The 23,092-nt window shown below is 35.7% G+C and overlaps 1 protein-coding gene across 1 annotated transcript; it reads left to right on the top strand.

Moving 5' to 3' along the window:
- Positions 1-247: 247 nt before the first annotated feature.
- Positions 248-1,428, top strand: LOC120296110 (7-methylxanthosine synthase 1-like). The gene is made up of 3 exons (XM_039317765.1): positions 248-334; positions 423-698; positions 1,057-1,428. Exons 1-3 carry the CDS (start codon positions 248-250, stop codon positions 1,426-1,428), a joined length of 735 nt encoding a protein of 244 aa, XP_039173699.1.
- The last annotated feature ends 21,664 nt before the right edge of the window (positions 1,429-23,092 follow it).

Below are 23,092 nucleotides of genomic sequence, written 5' to 3'. Positions count from 1 at the left end.
CGACGCCGATTAATTACAACATTTGGGATGCTCTTCAGGTCCCAACGCACTGCTGTTTTTGAGGGAAATGATCGATTCCATTGATGCGATACGAAAGAAACTAAATAAGACGGAACCCACGTTTCAGATTTTCCTAAACGATCTCTTCGATAACGATTTCAACAACTTAATCAGATCAATCCCGAGCTTTTACGAGTAGCTGAGGGGAGAGAAGGGAGGAGATTTCGGGCCTTGTTTCATAACGGCAATGCCCGGGAATTTTTATGGGAGGTTGTTCCCCAACCATTCTCTTCATTTCATACATTCTTCATATAGTGTCCACTGGCGCTCTCAGGTTAGTTAGTATGAATTCACTTTAGATTGATTTGTTTGGTCTTCTTTATTTGCTTCATGCAAATTATGTTACTTCTGCACCTTATCAGGTGCCCGCCAACCTTGTTAGTGAGTTCGGATCGCCCTTAAACAAAGGCCATATTTATCTGGCAAGGATAACCCCGAAGAGCGTGTACGAGGCATACTTGGACCTTTTCAACAGGGACATGACTGTGTTCCTCAAGTCTCGTTCGGAAGAGCTAGTCCTTGGAGGTCGTATGATGTTCACAATGATCGGAAGAGATGCGAGTGTCAATTTGTCCGAGGATCAAGTCTCTAATATATGGGAATTGCTAGGAATGACAATAAGCGATATGGTCCAAGAGGTTTTACTCTCTACAATCTCCGTGTGCTTCCGCGCTAGTGCGTGCCTGCGTGCGTGCCCGTCGAATGCATTGTGTGAATTATTTCGCATAAGACTCTGTTTGATTGGTGTGGCCCAAATGACTCTGCTTCAAACAATTGCCGGTAAAAGGAAGCTCATAAGATTTTCATTACTTAGTTATGAATGGCAACTCCCCACGTGGTTTGGTAAATTGACACTCCAATTTCCACAGGATAACGGTAGTCTAGTAAAAATAGTTTTTAGTTCTGTCTACTGTTCTGGAATAATTGTTTTATGTGCAGTGCTCCGATTTATCATCGCTTTCTTCTCACCACCAATTTTTGGTCTTGTGCTTAAAGGGAATAATCGAAGAGGAAAAACTAGATGATTGCAACATGCCCTTTTACCTACCTACTCCTGAAGAAGTTAGATATGTGATTCAAAAGGAGGGCTCATTTGACATCACTAGGTTCGAAACATTTAAAGTCACCTGGGACGCCGAAATGGGCGACGGCGATTTACAAATGAGAGGCAAATATGCGGCAGCAACCGTTAGAGCGGTCTCAGAGTCCATCCTAACAACACATTTCGGAGAAGAAGTCATGGATGGTTTGTTTGAGAGGTTCGCTAGCAAAGTTTCACAGTACATGAAACTACATAAAGGAGAATATTTCAACATCCTAGTTTCAGTAAAGAACAGATGGATATCAACCCTCATGCAATCCAGTTAGCCCTTAACTCGAGTGAAAACAATGTCAAACATATGTAGAGATGTGTGTCATGGAATAAGCGAACTTTTCTTGGATGAGCGCACGAAACAGCTTTCAGTTGTTATCAAGCTTCGGAAATCAGTTCGGTTCTTATTGTATATTACCGGTAGATTCAAGCTTTGCGGGGTCAATCCCCCTCGAAGTTCACTTGATTGATCAATCAAGGAAGCCAGTTTACCAAAATAGTAGCAAGTGTTATAATATCAATAACGCAATCTGCATTTAGTTTATTATTCTCACATTCAGTTACTTTCGTTAACGTTTATTGTTCAATTTAAGTTGCACGATAATTGCCCACTGTATAGTGATTGCCCAAAGGGCACGATAGCATCTCGGTGCAAGACATTATATGAAGGTGCACGAATGGGGATATAAATAGGTCTAAGCCAAACTATCTAATGATCTAAAAGCACGCCCTAAATAAGTCTAAGCCAAACTATCTAATGATCTAAAAGCACACCATCGTGTTTAAGAGGGCGATTGGCTAGAAATACCCTTTCACCGACTATTCGACATTCGACAATTCAAGTTATCAATCAAACTTCATCAATGGCGAAAGTTAGCACAGAATTCTTTACATTTCCACTTTTGATCCAGATTATGCATGAGTTTTGTTCGTTCATGAATAATCGGGTTCTTCAATCCTTTTAGCTCCCAAACATTTGGTATCGGAGCTATTCATATCTTTGCCTTGATGATTTTCGTGGGGTTTTTAATTGAATTAAAAATTGGAGCTATATAAGGGCGAGAGAGAAATTGGCGATTCCAGCCAATTTCCAGCAACCCACGGCCCGGTTTTGGACCAATGAGATCGCACCACCATAGGCAACGAAAGCCCTAAATTAATTCGGCTTTATGCTGATCGCTGGAGGGGAATTCAGTGGTAGAAGTCATGTTGGTTAGGGTTTGCATTATTGATGAGTTTTATTGTTATTGGGCTACCCATGTTAGGCTAACCCAACCCATAACTCAAAAGAGCCCATAACCCACAATTTAAAGAAAATAATCGTCAAGGCAATTATTTTGAGGGTTACTTCTTTAAAAGAGAAAAGAACGTGTTTTTTTTTCTAAGTGGGGAACTATAGAATTGTGTATTCTAAAGGAAAAGAAGAAGAACAAAAAGGCCCTCTTCCTGTGAAGAAAATTGTTTGCACTCGATCTCTCTCAAGATGTTGCAATATGTCCATTTAATCTGTGAAAAAGAAGGCACGTTCCATTGTGTGATGTAATTTCCAATTAGTGATAAAGGTATTCCTAGGCCTGTTTTTGTATGCGGTTTGATGTTACTTGATAGTTTAAGTTTAGAATTTCGCAATTAATTTCCATCATTAGTATCAGAGCATGTGTTCATGTTTCCTAATCGTTTAACATGTTTAATAAACGAATTGTTGGCTAGAAATTGCAAAATGACGCTGATGAATGCTCCAATACGAAAAACCGACACCCGACCATACTATTCAGGGTCATTTCTCGATGTTCCTTGCATTAAAAATTTATTTTGAAAGTGTCATAGTTCTCTTTTAGATGAGAAAAATGAGTGGCAACACGTCGCCAACGGAGGTTGAATGCTCCTACATGCGTGGCTGGAAGGGACGATCATTGGCCCGTGCACGGCACACGCAAGGGACTCCCCCAAGCACGTGCTCAACACATGCATAGCAACTACTGGCACACACTTGCATGGATAATTACCTTTTTGCCTCTGCCACTTTCCGTAAAATTGTGGTTTGGCCCCACAACCAAACAAACCCAACTAACTCGTTGACTCGACCTTGCTAACCCCTTGACCTACATTCGCCTCCATCGTTGACCGTCGACCCAACGTTTTACAGGGGTTGACCATTGACCTAAAAAAAAATGCTAATGAATTGTATTATAGATTATGTGTAGTCCATTTTTTTTGTTATGCAATTGTTGTGGGAACAATGTTGCATTTTGTACGCACGCTTATATTCGTATGAATGGATGAACAGAATGCAAAAGTTGAAGGGCTAAGAGCGAAATTAATTAATTATCGGTGGAATGACGATAATATAGTGACATATATGGTCAATGTCAACGAGATGATACAAGAAATCATCTAGAATGGTTACCCTATACTAGACTTTGAGAATGTGTCGATCCTAAGGAACACTCTTCCATGTGAATTGCAAGTAATGTTAGATAGCCTATAGGAGGCTAACGTTGTTCCAGCTTATAAACAACTTACAATAGAGTTTCCAAGAGAATACTATAGGATTGAGGCAACCAAGACTTCAACCCTCAGGCTGAATGTAACTTGATACAAAATGAATGCACCATGGAGGAGACATAAGGGATCTCCAAGGATCTTTTCATGGTTCCCAATGTGACCGTAAAACTTTCAAAGGAATTTTCTAAGAAATTTGAAAAATCTTTCCCTATTTATGAGATAGTTGAGTATCATTGAATTTATTTATTTATTATTTTTCTTAGGTTGGTTTTAGATATCTTACTTGTAAATATCTCTTTCCATATTGATGTTGATATCGTTTTACTAGACACGTTACTTTGTGTAAATGGTATGTTTAATTAATTAAAGTTCAATCTTATTTGCATTGTATAGGAAGTTCAAGAAAGTTTTAGTGACTTTGGAGAACTTATTTTTGCTAGAGAAATCCCTTATGATGTTTTGAAGATAACAAAATAAATTAAAGGCTACTAACATGTTTAATTGTTAAGTAACAAGCTATGCAAATGTTAGAACATGTAAAAGAAATTATCAAAGTTTATACTTAGAAGAACCATAAGAGAAACTCTATGCTAAAGCTGAACTTATTCAGACTGTGTTCAAACATTAAGGTTAAATCTATTCAGAAGCAGAATATGTTAAATTTATGTCCAGATTGTAAAGTCTATTGCTCTTAGCTTTACATCCAGAATAAGACAAAACGTAACACAAGCCCCAAATGTATAATGGCTAGTGATCTTGTTTGGATTCTACATCAAGTTAAATTTGATTGACTCAATCTAATTTATTGACAATTAGATCTTGAAGACGAGAACTTTCTATACGAAGAGCTCTACTTATGTCAACCGAGATTTTGTTTGTATGGCAATCATAATCAATTTGGGATTCTACTTCTATCACTCAACAACTACCAAATCTTCTAAATACAGCTTTGTCTAATGGGTAAATTGGAAGACGATCCTCAAAATACTGTCCAACGGCTAGTTTGGAAGTAGAGTATTTAAGGAGATCAAGGACCGATGAGCAAGTAAGAGACGAAGCGTAGAATATAATTCAAAAGGCTGAGCGACCTTCAATCACACACTTGTTTTTTGTGAGCTTAAACATTTGTTATTGTGAGGAAATACCAAAAGAGTGACTTAATAAGAAAGTGTGATATACCACTAAGTGTTTGCACTCAAAGTTGTAATATCTTGTTGATTGCATAGTGGAATCCAATAAGAAGGTTGTTAGCGTGGGAGAGTGGACGTAGGCTCAATCTAAGCCAAATCACTATAAACCTTGTGTTCTTTTTCTCATCCCTAAACTCCTTATTTTGTAGTTAAAGTCTGAACTCGCTCAAAGTCTATTATTATTCAAACTCAATTTCAAAATCTGATCCTTAGTTAGACTTTACTTAAAATTGATTTTATTCCGCATTTATTTGACAAGGTTATTTTAAACACATATTCACCCCCTATAGGTGTTAATACTAGCACTTTCAATTGGTATTAGAGCTAAGTACTCGATTTATAAAAGTATTTTTACTTTTGAGCTAAAGATCTTCTATGACTAGTATCTTGGCACCAGGACTTATGGAAGGACAAAGCAACACCAGGCCACCATATTTTGACGGAAAGGAATACAATGTGTGGAAGAAGAAAATGAAAGCATTGCTAAGATCTATATATCCCTTGCAATGGGATGTCGTGGAAAAAGGAATCTATCCCATTGATGCATCTATATCAAATAAGAATTGCAAAGACAAAGAAACCAAACCCCCTGCTCCTATGTCTCGGACAGAGATATCCAAAAGAGAAGCTCTTGATGCAAAAGCCATTTATTCTTTATATTGAGCTTTGTCTTATGTTGAATATAATATAATTTCTTCATATGAAACAGCTAAGGAAGTCTAGGATAGACTTTATGTTACTTATGAAGGGACTAATCGTGTAAATGAGACAAGAGTAAATTTCCTGCTTGGCCAATATGAAACCTTCAAAATGAAGCCAAAAGAGTCGATTGGAGATATGTTCGATCATTTTACAGAAATTGTAAACAGTTTGGCGTATCAAGGTCATCCAATTTCTTCCCCAATGAAGGTCAACAAACTTTTGCAAGGTCTCTCAAAAGATTGGAACCATGTCAAGACCTCAATTCGAGAGATTTAGAGGATTATGTCACTCTCCGTTGATGAATTGATCAGCACTCTTCAATCTTATGAAGTGGAACAAATCAATGACAAAGATCCCAAATGTAAGAAGTCCATTGCTTTAAAATCTAATGCTAATTTTGATGATACAAACTCAAAAAAATGACATGGACAACGAAGAACTTGCTTTTATGATCAAGAAATTCAAAAAGCTGAGTGGAAAATGGAGGAAATTCAATGAAAGAAAACAATACAAGCAAAATGGCTAGAAAAGAACGATGAAAGAAGATGATGAATAAGGAAATATATGCTTGGTGGCACATTCAGACTCAGACTCAAATTCTGAATCAAAATCAGACTCAGAATCAAAGTCTGACTCAGACATAGACTTAGAATTCGATGAGAAAATCGAGATAAGCCATTTAAAAATTCCTATCAAAGTTTCAAAGTATATAAATGAGCTTTGCTTAAACCTCAAATCTTCTCTTAAAAGGATCTCCAAACTAAGAAAGGAGAATTCTTGGCTTAGACAACAGAATCTTTCTCGAAAAGAAAAGTTTGAAATTTTACAAAAAAATTCTACAAACAAAAGAAAATCGAGATTTACTTGTCAAGAAAATGATTATTTAAAGAAAGAATTTTCAAATATTACGACAAAATTTTCAAATGGTTCAAAAACATTAGAGCATATCCTTTCCATACAAGTACCTTACTATAATAAGTTAGGACTTTGTTTAAAAAAGGAAAGTGATTCTCTAATAGATTTTCCTAAAGTCAATGAGAGACTTAGACAAAGACCTCCTAAACTTGCTTATAAGAAGCATTTTCAAAGGATTTTTACAAAACCTATTGGTCGAAATGCCCTTAAGTGTTCAAATTGTGGAAATTCAGAACACTTTGAGAAAGAATCCTAAAGTCTGGAGATCTATTAAGAAAGATTATATGAAAACAACATACTCTACTAACTCTCATGGACCCAAGAAAATATGGGTACCAAAGAAATGATGAGCTATTTTTGCAGGAAATAAAGGAAAAGAAGAAATTGGTAAGGAATGTATTTTTTTTTTTTATTTGAGCACATAATTCTCATTATGCTTGATATTCGATATATCCTTGGTTGATTGAGATTTTATAATGATCATATTTTGTTTTATTGAAGAAAGAATCGTATGATTTGTTTTTGTGATTCGTGAGTTACGATTTGATCTAATATGTGTGATTGATTTGATATCTTTCTTAGAGATAATGCAAATTATTTTGTCATATTTTGCAAAATGAAAATCTGTTTTATGTGATATTAATTTATTGTGCAAAGATGTTCTTTCCTTAAATACTTTGTTATGATGAATTAAGAAAGAATATCTATTTATCTATGGAGATTTTCTATTTTACTCTAACGAAATGGAATGATCCAAATTGATGGATACCAAAAAGGAAATGAGTTGATTGCAGGAAATTCAATAAGGTAAGAATGATTACGAATCTACACAAATCATGGTGCAATCAAAAAAGTATCTCATGCGAAGATGGCAAGTTTGATTCGTAAAATCAAAGGAAGGAAGCTCAAAAACTCTCTTCCCTGTGCAAAGTTTTTGCAAATTATTGAGGAAATCCTTTATGTGTCGTACAAAAGGAGGAGAAAGCCCTTTTGGACTACTGTTTTTTCTCTTCCCTACTTGGTTATAGAGTGTATTGAGCGTATTTTAAAGCAATTCCTTTGGAAGGGTCCTACCCTTGGACGGGGCGGGGCTAAAGTTTCTTGGGAGGATGTCTGTGTTCCTAAGGTGGAAGGTGGTCTGGGTATTCGAAGGTTGAAGGACTGTAATAAAGCGTATATGCTTAAGTATATATGGATCTTATTCATAGATAAAGAGTCCCTTTGGTGTCGGTGGATACATTCAAATTTCTTAAAAAGAGAGAATTTTTGGGTCACGGCTATCCCAACAGTATGCTCTTGGGCTTGGAAGAAAATCCTTCAATTTAGAAGAAATATCAAGTTATCCTTCTGTTGGAGAGTAGGCAATGGTCGTTCAATCTCTCTATGGCACAACAATTGGCACCAGGAAAGCCCTTGGAGCCTCATCATCCCAGACTCTCTTATTCTTAGTTCGGGCCTTTCTAGGAAAGCAACGATGACAGACCTCCTTGCACCAGCAAATTGTGCATTCAGATCTCTATTGGAGTGTTGGGGCTTCTCCTTGCTAATCCTGGTTGATTCTCCTAACAGGTTCTCTTGGCATGAGTCCTCTTCCAGTTCCTTTTCAGTAGCCTCAACCCGGGAGGCATTAAGACCTGGAAAGAACTGTGTCCCTTGGGCTCACTTTATTTGCAATAATGCCATTGCTCCCAGATACCAGTTCAACCTTTGGCTGATTACCAAGAACCACCTTCCTACTCAGGTTTTACTCATTTCTCATGGAAGAATTGATTATGAAGTGTGTGCCTTTTGCAATTATGCTCCTGATTCGATTGACCATCTCTTCTTCGAGTGTCATGTTCCTGCGACGCTTGCTTTCTTTTGGGCGGGGAGATATAATCTTCCCTGGCGTAATAGGTTGTGGGTGGAGATTCTCCTTTGGGCTCTGAAATATTTATCTAGCAATGACTTCTTCCACTCTATTGTCCGTTTCTCTTTTGGGACCATGTGCCATCTTATCTGGAAGAAAAGGAATAGTATCATTTTCTAGGGCAAAGTGCTTGAGGTTGCGACTTTGAAGAATCATCTCATAAAAGTTGTCAGGGATAAAGTACTAACCTACAGCAAGGTGCCTGACAACTTGACCAATAGGAGGCTTCAACGTGGGTGGGGATTTGATCCTTCAGTCTTCGTTACTGGCTCGGCTGAGCTTTAATAGGATGTTGGGTTTGTTCTTTGCTAGCTTGATTGGTGTTGGGGTTTTGCTCTTGTCCTTCATCTAGACATTGTTGCACATGTTGCGCTTGTGCTATTTTGGATGTGTACCCTTTTGCTTCCTTCGAACTTGGGGCGTTCGCTCTTGTTGTTGCCGATTGTATCAGTTGTTCCTTCTTTCTTTTACACTAGCTCCCTTTCACTCAGTTTGCTTGTGTGCTTTTTGAGTGAAAGTTTGTGGCATTGGTCTTTTGTATAGTTGGCTTTTCCTCTTTCTATTCTATTAACCTTTACCCAAAAAAAAAAAAAAAAAAAGAGGAGGAGAAAGCAAATCCAAGAGAAAGGAAAGAATCATGATTATCTCAAAAAGGCAACAAATTGAGGGGGAGCATTGACCAATTTTGAAAAAGTCTTTTTGAATTGATCATGATCTTGATTATTATGGAAGGAAGGAAAAGGTAAATGTGTTAGAACTTATTAAGTTCTACGAAATTCGGTTAGTGCATCTTTTATTACCTTTTGTCATCAACAAATCTTTTATTGATATTATCATTTTATTATGACAAATGGGTCAAGTGAATTTTATAATACATCCATGATTTTTATTGGATATTTGCTTATACATATGATCGACGTGAGCTATATTGCATATCTTTAATATTGTATTTACTTTATTAAAGTTTTTTTTTTTTTTTTGAAATTGGGCAAGACATATTTATTATCGTTTCATATTTCTATGTGATACTATTTCCATTGTTATTGCTTTTTGATTATGACAAAAAGGGGGAGAGAATATAAATATGCATATGTGTTGATTGATTGATATTACTTATTGCATAATATTGAGTTGCGATTATTTTTCTATATATTGTTATGCTCAATCTATTTGCTGTCTTTTGATTCAAGTCACATTTTTTTGAAAATCTAAAATTTGATGATTGATTTATTAATATTTTAGAAAGTGTAATTACACCTGCATATTCAGATATTGTTTTGTCATTATCAAAAAAGTGGGAGATTGTTAGGAAAATCCCTTATAATGTTTTGAAGATGACAAAATAAATCAAAAGCTACTAACGTGTTTAATTGTTAAGTAATAGACTATGCAGATGATAGAACATGTAAATGATATTATTAAAGTCTATACTTTGAGGAATCAAAAAACAGACTCTATGCTGAAGCTGAACTTATTCAAACTGTGTTCAAACCTTAAGGCTAAATCTATTCAGAAGCAGAATATGTTCAGATTTACATCCAGATTCAGATTGTAAAGTCTATTGCTCTCAAACTTTACATCCAGAATGAGACAAAACATAACACAAGCCCCAAATATATAACAGCTAGTGATCTAGTTTGGATTCTACATCAAAGTTAGATTTGATTGACTCAATATAATATATTAACAATTAGATCTTGAAGACAAGAACTTTCTATACGAAGGAGCTCTACTTATGGAACCAAGATTCTGTTTGTATGGACGATTAGAATCAATTTGAGATTCTACTTCTATCACTCAACTATCAAATATTCTAGATACAAATATGTCTAATGGGTAGATTGGAAGACAATCCTCAAGATACTATCTAACGGCTAGTTCGAAAGTGGATGAGTATTTAAAGAGATCAAAGACTGATGAGCAAGTAAAAGATGAAGTGTAGAATTTATAATTCCACAGTCTGAGCGACCTTTAATCACACACTTGTCTTTGGTGAGCTTAAACATTTGTGATTGTGAGAGAAATACCAAAAGAGTGACTTAGTAAGAAAGTATGATCTACCACTAAGTGTTTGCACTCAAAGTTGTAATCTCTTATTGATTGCATGGTGGAATCTAGCAAGAAGGCTGTTAGAAGAGAGAGTGGACATAGGCTTGATCTAAGCTGAACCACTATAAACCTTGTGTTCCTTTTCTCATCCCTAAACTCTTTATTTTGTAATTAAAGTCTGAACTTACTCAAAATCTATTATTTTTCAAACTCAGTTTCAAAATCTGATTCTTATTCAAACTTTACTCGAAATTTATTTTATTCCGCATTTATTTGCCAATGTTTATTTTAAACACCTATTCACCCTCTCTAGGTGTTAATACTAGCACTTTCAATTTTTAAATAGATGATTATATTAATGATAATTTCAAGTTAGGAATTTTGGATGATGATTGGAGACAAAATGACATTTCGATTTTGAGACCTTATTTGAAATTATTCATTAATATGATTAATTGATACAAAATAGATGCAAAATAGATATATAAATGTTAGGCATTAATGATTTGTGCAAATATGTCTGAAATGTTCAAATATAATGGCTTCAGCTTCTAAGAATATAATGGCTAAACTGAACAAAGGAAATAAATTGAATGGCAAGAATTATGAGATATGGAATATGAAAATTCAATATGTGCTAAAAAACAAGAAGCACTAGAAGTTCTTAACCAAGTTATGAAAGAACTTAGGGATAAAAATACTGCACAACATGAGGGAGATAAGAATGTATTTGCTGCTTGGAAAAGGAAAAACTCAGTTACTCGCTTCACATTGCTGATTAGCATGGACAATGATTTTATGTGAGAGCTTATGCACTTTGAGAATACCGAAAATATGTGGGTAGCGTTGGTTACTAGATTTGGTCAAATGCCTTTGATCAAATTGAGATAGCTCACTATCAAGTTTGACTCATACAAGAAGTCTCATGGATAGACCGTGAAAAAATTTAAGGCGGATGTCAAATATGATTAATGAGCTAAAGGATGCTAGCCACATTCTAACTAACGAGTAGCAAGTGCAAGCAGTGATATGTTCATTGCCTTAAAGTTAGGAACACATGAAAGTGGACCTAACCCATAATGAGAACATCAAGACATTTGAGGAGTCTAAGCTAAAAGAGGATTGCCTCCTAGTGGCTAAGCTAAAAATATATATTAATTATGCCAGTTCTAGCTCACAAGGGGCTTCGAGCTTCAAGCGTAAGCGTATGGATTTGTTCAAAAAGTGGAAAGACAAGAGAGCAAGCTCTTCAGGTAAGAAACCAAGACTTGACCAACATAGGAGATGAAACATTCTTGTGTGAAGAAAATGTCAAAAGTGAAATGTTACAATTGTAATAATAGGGGTCACTTTGCTTGCAATTGTGGTGAGCCAAATAAGGTAAACACCCTTTGTATTCTTATGAGTACTACTTTTGTATCAAGTTCAGTTTTTTCTAATAAAATTTAATCATTTGTGAACTGTAGATTTAAGAGTAACAGACCATGTAGAGAATGATAGAGATGCCTTCATGGAGTTCTGATGAGTTTCAACTAGAATTAAATAGATCTATGTAGGGAACAACTCTAGAGATGAAGTAAAAAAAAAAAATTGGCACCCACCAATTAAATATGCGTGGTGGATACACTTTGTTCCCACATGACATATTATATGCTCCGGAAATTTATCGGAATTTAGTGTCTATTTTAGTAATGACTCGACTTGATTTGAATTTGAACTTCCATGATAGTAGTATGCATTTGTATTTGAGTATAAATTACTATGGTAGTGGATACTTTCTAGATCATTTTATTGTGTTGGATGTTGACTATATTAATGTTAATATTTGTTATTCCCTCTTCACGTCTTCTAATTCATATTATAATTATGTGAATATATGGCTTGTTAGACTTGATCATATTGGCTAATAACGAATTAATAGATTAGCAAAAGAAGGTTTATTGGGCAATATTTAAAAAAGTTGATTTGCCTATTTGTGAGCATTGCCTTGTGGGAAAAACAACAAGGAAACCATTTGGAAGATGAATAAAAGTTGAATTTCCTTTGCAATTAATCAATTCTAACATTTATGTCTAATAAATAGAAGAGCAAGGCATAAGGTTGTGTATTTCATCATATTTATAAATGAATGTACTCGATTTAGATATGTCTATTTGTTATCTCATAAATCTGAGACATTAAGTTGCTTTAAGAAATTTATGAGCCTAGTAAAAAACAAATTAAATAAGAAAATAAAAGCATTGAGATTCGATTGGGGTCGAGAATATTTATCTGATGAGGTCGGAAATTTATATGATGAAAAATGAGTAAAAAGACATTTTTCTATTTCGTATACTCCTCGACAAAATGATGTTGTTGAAAGGAGAAACATAACCCGTCTAGAAATGATTAGGTCCACCATGACGCAAGCTAACTTACCAATTGATTTTTGGGGTGATGCTTTGTTAACCGTTGCCTCTATACTTAACTAGGTGTATTCTAAATTAGTTACTTCTATAGATAGATAGAAAACTCTATTTGAGTTTTCTTAAACATTGGGGATGTACTGCCTATACTCACGAACCCTCTCATAAATATGGGAAATTTAGTCCTAAAGACAAAATAAGTATTTTCATTAGATTCTCAAAACACTCGAAATGGTATGTATTTATAAGTGAACAAGAAAGTGAGAGTATGATTGAATTTGAATCACAAAATGTTACATTCTTAAAGAATGAATTTCCTAAATAGGTGAAATGGGCGAAGACCATTGCCTATTTGAAACTTTGGATCAAGGTAATGAACTAAATGGAGTTCATCCAAGTGGAAGTAATGTGAGAAGTGATGAATTAAATTAAACTCAGTCTTAATTAAAATCACATGATGAGATGATATCATCATTATCTAATTCAACTGGGAGTTTAATGGAGAATAATGTGCATAGTGTATAATTTCACATATGATGAACTAGTCGTAAGAGCATTCCTCATCAACATTTGGATATTAAAAGGGAAACTTTCATAGTCGCTTCACAAGATGAAGATGAGCTAAGGAATGTAAATGAGGCTCTAAATTACCTTGATAAGAAAAATGAATACATTCAAGAAAAGAAAAAATTGAGTCAATGAAATCAAACTAAGTTTGAGAATTGGATGATCTTCCAAAAAGATGCAAGGCCATTGAAAACAAGTGAGTTCTCCAAATAAAATGCAAATTGATGGCTCAATAGAGAGATATAAGGCACGCATTGTGGTGAAAATGTATAATCAACAAGAATAAATTGATTTTGAAGAAACATTTTTTCTGTAATGAGATTTACCTCAATTCACCTTATTCTAGCAATAGTGACAAGTATAGATCTTAAATTTATCAAATGGATATAAAGACTACTTTTCTCAATCGAAAACTAGAAGAAGAAACTTACATGGAACAACTTGATGATTTTATTTCAAAAGGCCAATAACAAAAAGTATGTCGACTTTTAAGATTGATAAGCAGTTTTCGAGACAATGATATATACGTTTTCATAATGCCATAATGACATATAATTTTATAATGATTGATGAAAATCATTGTGTATATATCAAAAGATCCAAGGATCAATTTGTGATATTATCATTATATGTGGATGATATGCTAATTGCTAGAAGCAATATACAGTTTGTAAATACTATTAAGAGTTAGTTATCTTCTAGCTTCTAGATGAAAGATATGGGAGAAGCTACATATATTCTTAAAGCTTTCAAAGATTGTTTGAAGAAATCATTCTCTTTTGCTAAAAACATATATAAACAAAATTCTTAAATGATTCCATATGCAAGACTATAAACCTATAGATATTTATATTGCGAAAGGTAAATGATTGAACCATAAACTATGTCTCAAGACTTCACAAGAAAATGAACAAATGAAACGCATTCATTCTGCTAGTACTGTTTGAAGCTTAATGTACGTTATGATGTAAACAAGACGTGACATATATTTTGCAGTTAGAATGGGAAGTAGATACTAATCAAATCTAGGTCAAGCACATTGAAGTACCGTCAAAAGAATCTTAAGGTATTTGAAGGGTACTACTGATTATATGCTGAATTATTAAGGAAGAGATATGCAGTTTGAAGGCTCTTCAGATGTTGACTCGAAGGAGATTTAAAAGGAAATCTACCTTTAAATTTGTATTCTTACAGAATAATAGTGTCATATCTTAGAGTAGTAAGAAACAAATATATATAGTCTTATCCATGATGGAAGCCAAGTTCGTGGTAGTATTAGTTGAAGTACAAAAGGGTGTTTCGCTTAAAAGATTTTTGGATAATTTAGGTGTTACTAAGAATGCCGCAAGCTCATTGTTAGTTAATTGTAATAGCCAAGTAGCAATAACTTACATCAAGGATCTAGAATATAATTGCGAAACAAACATATATATACCAAGTACAATTTTGTCAAAGATATGATTGCACAAAAAGATGTAAACTTACAATACATATTTATACATAGAATGATAGTAAATCATATAACAAAGCCTATTCATAGAGATGTTTTTCATGGTCATGTAAAATCTCTAGGACTGTGCAGAGGTTGATATCTGAATATTGTAATTTCCTTAAGTGTTTACCATTGACGAAGCTTTCTATCATCGTTAATGCTTATCAATTTATTTGATATCTATGCATCTTGATACTTAGTGCATTATATTGAGAAAGTATGTCAAACAAATAGAAGATTAGCCCATTCACATGGACCATCATTTCTATTTACTATGTGATAAATAGAGATAAGACAATTCTAAATGTATTATCTATGAGATAATAAAGAGCTCAAGCTTAAAATATAGATGTCGCCTTAAATATTAGGTGCCCGGCAACTTCGTCAATGAGTTTGGATTGCCCTTAAATAAAGGCAATATTTATCTGGAAAGGACAAGCCCCAAGAGCATACTCGAGGCATACTTGGACCTTTTCAAGAGGGATATGACTTTGTTCCTCATGTCTCATTCGCAAGAGTTAGTTCCTGGTGGTCATATGGTGCTCACAATGATCGGTAGAGATGTGAGAATCAATTTGCCTGACGATCAAGTCTCTAGTATATTGGAATTGTTGGGAATGACAGTGAGCGTCAGGGTCCAAGAGGTCTCATTCTCTATTATCCCTGTGTTTTTGTGCATAGATGCGTACTTGGGTGCGTGCCTATCGAATGCACGTGCGTGAATTATTTTGCGTAAGAGTTTCTCTTGTTAATTGGCGTGGCCCGGAATGACTCTCTGCTTCAAACAATTGCTGGTAAAAAGAAGATTAGAAGAGTATCATTACACTTAGTTACAAATGGCAACTTCCCATGAGGTTAATTATATTGACAGCCCAATTTCCATAGAAAAAACTTACAATTAAGTGCCTATAACAGGAACTCTAAAAGCTTTACCTGAATCTTGAAAAAATAAAGGCAATCTAATATGATTTGTTTTTAGTTCTGTCTGCTATTCTGCAATAATTGTTTCATATGTAGTGCTTCGATTTAGCATCGCTTTCTTCTCACCAGGAATTTTTCTGTTTTTCTGTTAAAAGGGTCTAATCGAAGAGGAAAAACTAGATAATTGCAACATGCCCTGTTACCTACCTACTCCCGAAGAAGTTAGGCATGTGATTCAAGAGGAGGGCTCATTTCACATCACCAAATTCGAAACGTTTAAAGTCACTTGGGACGCCGAAATGGGCGTGGCGATTTACGATCGAGAGGCAAATATGTGGCAGCAAGCATGAGGACAATCGCAGAGCCCATCCTGGCAATGCATTTCGGGAAGGAGTCGTAGATGGCTTGTTTGAGAGGTTTGCAAGGAAAGTTTCACAGTACATAGAACTATGTAAATGAGAATATTTCAACATCCTAGTTTCAATGAACAGATGGGTGTCGTGCCTCGTGCAATCCATCTTTTAGCCCTTAACTCGAGGGAAAGCAATGTCGAACATATATATGAGCGTCATGGAGCAAGCGAACTTGTTTTGGGTGAGTGCACAAAACATTTTTTAGTTGTTATCAAGCTTCTGAAATCAATTTGGTTCTTATTGTATATTACCGGTATATTTGAGCTTGGCCGAGTCAATTCCCCCTGGAATTCACTTCATTGTTCAATCAAGTAAACCGGTTCATTAGTTGACTGGGCAGCATTGCATAGAAATATTAGCAAGTACCTTGAGTTTTTGATGCTACGGTGGTATGACTGATATTTGTTAAGATCCTTTTACGTCAGTCACCCACTGTTCATTTCGCTTATTCTTTCAATTTTTTTGTGTAATTATTATTCACATTCAATTTGAAGGGACATATACTTTTGATTTATTAATTTGTTTAATTTTGTAGGACATTTATATTTCCAACTTTCTTTTAATAGCGAAACATCTAAAATTATTTGAAAATACGAATATTGATAGTGCAATTGTAAATTATTTGTTCTATAATTTTTTGAGATTAAATCACCCTATTTCATTTAAAATGTTAAAGAGAAAGTCATAAGTCCAAGTCTGAAGTACTAAATAAGTGGCGCATGGAATGGGCTATACTTATTCTTTAGGTAAAAGTATCTTACACACAGATTTGATGGGTCAAGCAAACATCTTTTGCTTATAAACCATAGGACCACGGTGCGCCTAACACATCATGGTGAGGAGTTTGATCCTCATGCTAAAGACTAGTCCTCAGCCAGTGATCATTAGAATGACTACGAAGGGGCTCCCTTCTAATGATTAGTCCTCATGCTAAAGACTAGTCCTCAGCCAGTGATCATTAGAATGACTACGAAGAGGCTCCCTTCTAATGATTAGTCATCATGCTAAAGCTCAGTCTTCACCCCCTTTCAACCAGCCATAGGCGAGGGATGGCGAGTGGCAACTGACCACAAGTTAGGCGAGCGAGGGCAATGCCCTCACCAAATTGGTGCAAACGTTAGCGCTGATCATATCACGTAAAACGATCGATATCCACATTAGCAATGTTTTTTCTTCATATTAGCCACCATAAAAAATGTTCGGGATTAAATTAATAAAATTGAAAGTTTATGACTAAATTAGCTATTATACGATAGGTTTAAGACTCTTTAGATAATTTTTCCAAAAAATATATTATGGCAAACAAGTGAAACAAAATGCATACAAATGACATGGCAAATCCAACAACGAAAAAGTCGTAGCAAATGAGCATGTGAGTGATAAATAAATAAAAAAAGGCATGCCAATGACATGGCAAATCACAAAACGATATGACATGAAAAATGAGCAGAAATAAAATCAATACATGTGACATGGTAAATCTCGAGACAACATTACATGGCAAACGAGCATGGATATGGAGTGGCCAAATTTGTTTTTCCAATTAGCCCGATGTTTATTAAAATTGAGCCTTGTTATTTTCTTTCAAAAACTCGAAGAAGTAAGAAAAAAAAAGATTATGGGCATATATTTGTTTGCCATGAAGCAAGGCAATTACATTTTTCACTTTCCCGATAGAATTTTAAATATTATTTAAAATCTCCAAAAAAAAAATTTAAAAATTAGATAGAATTGGTATTTAATTAATAACGGAAAATTTATCCAAAAAGTCCTAAACTTGTTGTGCATAAACCAATTTAGTCCTAAACATTTTATTTGTACCAATTTAATTTTAAACTTTTAACGATTTACCAATTTAATTATAAACATTTTGATGATTTGCAATTTAATCATAAATCTTTTGAAATTTTTCCAATGTTCGTTCTAGTAAAAATCCACATAATAGGTTTAAAATTAAAGTGACAAATATTCAAAATATTTAGGATTATTGATATAAAAAAGTTTAGGACCAAATTGATAAATTGTTAAAAAATTCATGATTAAATTGACATAATTGAAAAAAAATAAAATAAATTAATTATCGTATAATAAGTTTATAACTTTTTAATAGTTCATATTCGTTTTCCTTGACTCTTGATCTAGAACACGTACTAAAATTGGACTAGAGTAATTACAGTCATTTGAAAATTAAGGGCGTGCATGGAAACGTTTCTAAGAAACGTTTCCGGCACACTTTTGTACGGAAAGTGTGCCCGGGAACAAAAGAACAGAAACGCGTTTGGTTGCGTTTTGTTCCACATTTTTTTGTTTCTGGAACGAAATAGGAACGAGAAAAAGAAACAAAAAAAAGTTGTTTCTCCGAAAAGAAACACTTCTTGGAAGAACAAAAGAACAAAAACGACTCTTCTCTCTCTTCTTCTTCTCTTCTTCTTTTCTTCTTTTTTTCTTATTTTTCTTTGGCCGGTCGCCGGCCTCGGCCATGGCCGGCGGCCGGCCGTCGAGGCTCGGCCTCGCCCAGAATCCGGCGAGGCCGAGCGTCGCCGGCCGGCCCCAGGCTCGGCGTCGCCGGCCCCCGCGAGGCTCGGGCTCGCCGGATCCGGGCGAGCTCGAGCTCGCCCGGCCATGGCGAGGCTCGGGCTCGCCGGATCTGGCGAGCCCGAGCTCGCCCGGCCAGGCGAGGCTCGGCGTTGCCCGCGCCGGCGAGGCCGAGCCTCGCCTTGGCCGGGCGAGCTCGGGCTCGCCAATCCGCGAGCCCGAGCCTCGCCATGCCGGGCGAGCTCGAGCTCGCCCGGATCCGGCGAGCCCGAGCTCAGCCGGGGCCGGCGACGCTCGGCCTCCGCCGGATCTGGGCGAGCCCGAGCTCGCCCGGCCAAGGCGAGGCCGGCGTCGCCCAACCACGGCCGGGCTCGGCCTCGCCGTGGGCCGCGAGCTCGCCGTGGCGGGCGAGGCCGCCCCCCGTCGGCCGGTCGCGGGAGGCCGGTGACCGGCCGAAAAAAAAAGAAAAATAAAAAGAAAGGAAAAATAATAAATAATAAAAAATGTTTAAAAAATTAAAAGAAAAAAAAAATAATAAAATTTAACCAAACGTGTTTTGTTCATTTTTTATTCCGGACCAAACGTTACCAAACGCGTTCTTTTGTTCAAAATTGTTCCCGAACGTAAACACTTTTTTTTTGTTCCGGGGAACAAAAAAGCACAGAACTAAATCCATGCGCACCCTAAGCCACCTCCGGCGAAAAGCGAACTCGTTGAAGCTCGACTAACGAGGTGAGACGGCTTCTAATCTGGCAAAGCAGAAGTTGACGGCACCGTCACTCTGGGCTTTCTGTTCCTTTTCTCTTTCTCTTTGTACTTTTTGCTTGGTCCTTTTATGCTTTTCGTACAGAGGCTCTTTACTCCATGAGATACGAACAACCAAAAGGGCTTTTCTACTCCTTCTCTCTTTCTCTTTGTACTTTTTGCTTGGTCCTTTTACGCTTCCACTTCAATCCGATCAATGTAGCACGTAACACAAAAGAACCAAAAAAATTAAATTTTACGAATTTACAGTGTAAGGATGTCATCGAGTACAAAACATTACAAAATATGCTTTTCTTTATCTACGATTTTATGTAAAGATTTATTATGTTTGATGGTTATCAAGCTTACATGATGTCATAAAATCCATTTTTATTTAATTTTACAATGTTGCATCACCATTGACGACATTTTAGTCGTAACTAAGTGCAACATATTATGAATTTCAAGAAAATGTGAATTTTTAATACTACGATTACTATAGTATATAATGGATTTTTTTATGGTAAGTCATAAGTGCTAAACTTTATAATTTTTTTTTTTTGTCTAGACCATTACTTAATTTTAATGTAACCAAGTGAATATCATAAGTTTCTTGTTTTATTTAATGAGATATAGATATCTTGACATCTACCAAGTTTGAAACGCTGTAGAATATGAATGTTTGTACTTTGTGAGAATTACGATGTTTCATTTAAGGGTGATCGGTTCCTGATCCGATCTAGTTCCATCTAGGAATCGAGAATTGGATTGAGAGGACCGGTTCCCAATTTTTGGGAGTGGGAACTAGACCGCACTGATCGGTCGGTGCGGTCCAATCTAGGTAGTTGTTGGTTCGAGAAGTCCCACATGCTCACCCCTAGTCTTCTTCCTTGTTTTCATCTATTGTTTCGCTTGCGAGAGATTGCCCTACCTGTCCAATTTGTTTGAGTGGTCCCCCTACCTATAAAAAATCATCTGAAAAATTAGGCCAATTATTTCACTGATTTTGGATCCCGTAACGAAATATCTTTCACAAAGTATTATATTTTATTTTTTATTAAAGGAAACTCGAGTACTGTGCTAACTTTGAACAGAGAGGGTCAAATACAAAAGAGGCTATATATCATATAATCCCAAATTTAAAGAAGTCACTTAATGTGCCTAACACGAGCTTAATACCAACAATAATCAATGTCAAAATCTAATTGACGGTCTCATCTAAACTCACTTTAACATAATAATGAAAGTCCATTAAAATTAAAGCGGTTTATATAATATCAAAGATGATTTGACAACACTGGATATTAACAAAAGCACTTGGAAAGCACCGCTTTCTAATAATTTCAAGGTCACAATTTCGAAATCTAATCAACGACTCCGGACAATGAGAATAACACCTAGTAAACACTAAGCTAGACTAAGCAAAGATAAAATGTAAGATAAAGTAGTTTTGTGTGTTGTTTGGGAGGCTTTCTATTGGATTGCCTATGGTATTTATAGGCCAATTTAGTAACCATCAATGATCGGTTGCTTCCTCCCGAAGAGTCACTCCATATTCCATGTTGAATTGCCTTATCCACATCTAGTTTCTGACTTGGTCAACGATGTTCTCATGGCTTGTCCAGTAAGAATTAACTAATTCTCTTGAATTTGGTGCCTTTTTAACCATTCCTGCCTAAATTCACCGTCAATGTTATTTCTTCAAAAGTGTCTCCTAGCTTCGACACATGGCAACCAACTACTTCACTATAGAATTATGTATCTTTGCTTGTATGTCCATAGAAATCTAGTCAAAGGATTCTTGAAATCCTTGACCATCCTTTGTTTTTAGAACCACTATGGGTTGGGTTGATGTAAATTATAGCCTATATGCAGCAACGGGGTGATTTTAGAGTTTTCTACCCCTCGTGGCTAGCACTTGTTTGTAGGGATATTTTTGGGTCTCAACACTACCCCTTAGAGAAAAACAAACTTTATTCAACCTTGATTCATGAGTTGAGACGGGACTTCCAATTGGGAAAAGCAAAAGCTAACTACACTGTCCCTCTTGGCCTTTTATTTCTTTTCTCTTTTTCTTTTTATTTTTATTTTTTGCTCGATCCTTTTCTCCTTTTGTATGTAACATTATATGGGACCATTGAGAAGGCAAATAGACCTTGAAAAGATTCAAACTCAGGAAATCTTGCTCTAATATAATGTGAGATATAATGAGACCACCGCTCGGCTATTCTAAAAATTTTAATTGTTAGGTTTTTTATTTTGTCCACGAGCTATTAGATGAAGATGTGATTCAATATTTAAATATTCTATCGATGCATAGCCTCTTTATTCCATCAAGGATATGACCAACCAAAAAGAATTATTTGGACATTATCCAATTAAATTTGACCAACGTAGCTCGTAAGACAAACAAATAAAAAAATCAAATTTTGCAAATTTATGATATGAGGATGTGAATAAAACATCATATATATATATATATATATATATATATATATATATATAAAGATTAATTATGTTTGATGGTAATCAAGTACACACAATGTCATAAAATGCATTTTTATCCGATTTTGCAATGTTGCACCACCATCGTACGACATTTTATTGTAATCGAGTGCAATATAGTGTAAAGTACAAGAAAATATGAAATTTAAATCCTACAATTACCATGGTATACAATGAATTTTGGACGGTATGTCATAACTTCAAAACTTTATAAAATGTGGATTTTTTTTATCTATATATATATATATATATATTATTTTTAATGTAACTAAGTTGAATGTCATAAATTTCTTGTTTTATTTAATGAGATACAGCTATTAAAACATTTACCAAGAGGAAACGTTGTAAAATGTGGATTTTCGTTATAAAAAAAAAGTATATTAACCGGAAAAAGAAAAGATCATACTACAAAGTAGTTCATAGAGGAGAGATGGGATGAAGATTTAAATTCAAAAGAAGTAGTTAGGAGGAGCAAAAGACCATACTGGTTGAGGAAGCCAACCTTTCAAGCGCTGGAAGTTGAAGGAGGACATGAGCGCGTCAACCCAACTGTTGACATTTAACCGACTCTCACTTAATCCAAGCGTGGGAGACTACTATACCCGCCTACCTGGTAGTAGTTAGAATCGAAGCTTTGATGTGGTGTCTACCTTCACCACCATGAGGCTCCCTAATTCCCTGTCTATCTTTGTCTTCCTGACAGAGAGGGAATAGGAGGACAGGCAGGATCTCTCACTCCAAGGTGGTTCTCTTGCCTATTTTCTCCGCAATCTTTTTAAGAACATGCTCAGGTCCGAAGCGCTGGATGTTGAAGGAGGACATGAGAACTTAGATTTGACAAATTTAAGATAGTAAATACAACTCCTTAAACATAAAAATTTTAAAAAAAAGGGTTAAAGATGGAAACCCACCCAAAGTGTGGTTGAGAGAGTATGGTCGGCTAAAATCCATATGAAGGTACGGGCAGGGAAACGACAAATGAAGCTAAGATCACAGTGCTGAAGTGGCCCTTCCTCAAACCATGGATCAGAGTCTTTGCATGAATGGAGGAGAAGGAAGAGCTAGTTACGCCCAGAATTCCTTCGTC

This window comes from Eucalyptus grandis, chromosome 7 (genome assembly GCF_016545825.1).
Source record: "Eucalyptus grandis isolate ANBG69807.140 chromosome 7, ASM1654582v1, whole genome shotgun sequence".
Classification (NCBI taxonomy): domain Eukaryota; kingdom Viridiplantae; phylum Streptophyta; class Magnoliopsida; order Myrtales; family Myrtaceae; genus Eucalyptus; species Eucalyptus grandis.
Note: the sequence above shows the minus strand (reverse complement) of the source record. Positions and strands in the feature narration are given on the sequence as shown.

Coding starts and splice junctions, on each gene's coding strand:
- LOC120296110 (XM_039317765.1), top strand. CDS start 248: ATGCCCGGGAATTTTTATGGGAGGTTGTTCCCCAACCATTCTCTTCAT. Junction 335..422: donor GTGTCCACTGGCGCTCTCAG/GTTAGTTAGTAT, acceptor GCACCTTATCAG/GTGCCCGCCAACCTTGTTAG. Junction 699..1,056: donor TAAGCGATATGGTCCAAGAG/GTTTTACTCTCT, acceptor TTGTGCTTAAAG/GGAATAATCGAAGAGGAAAA.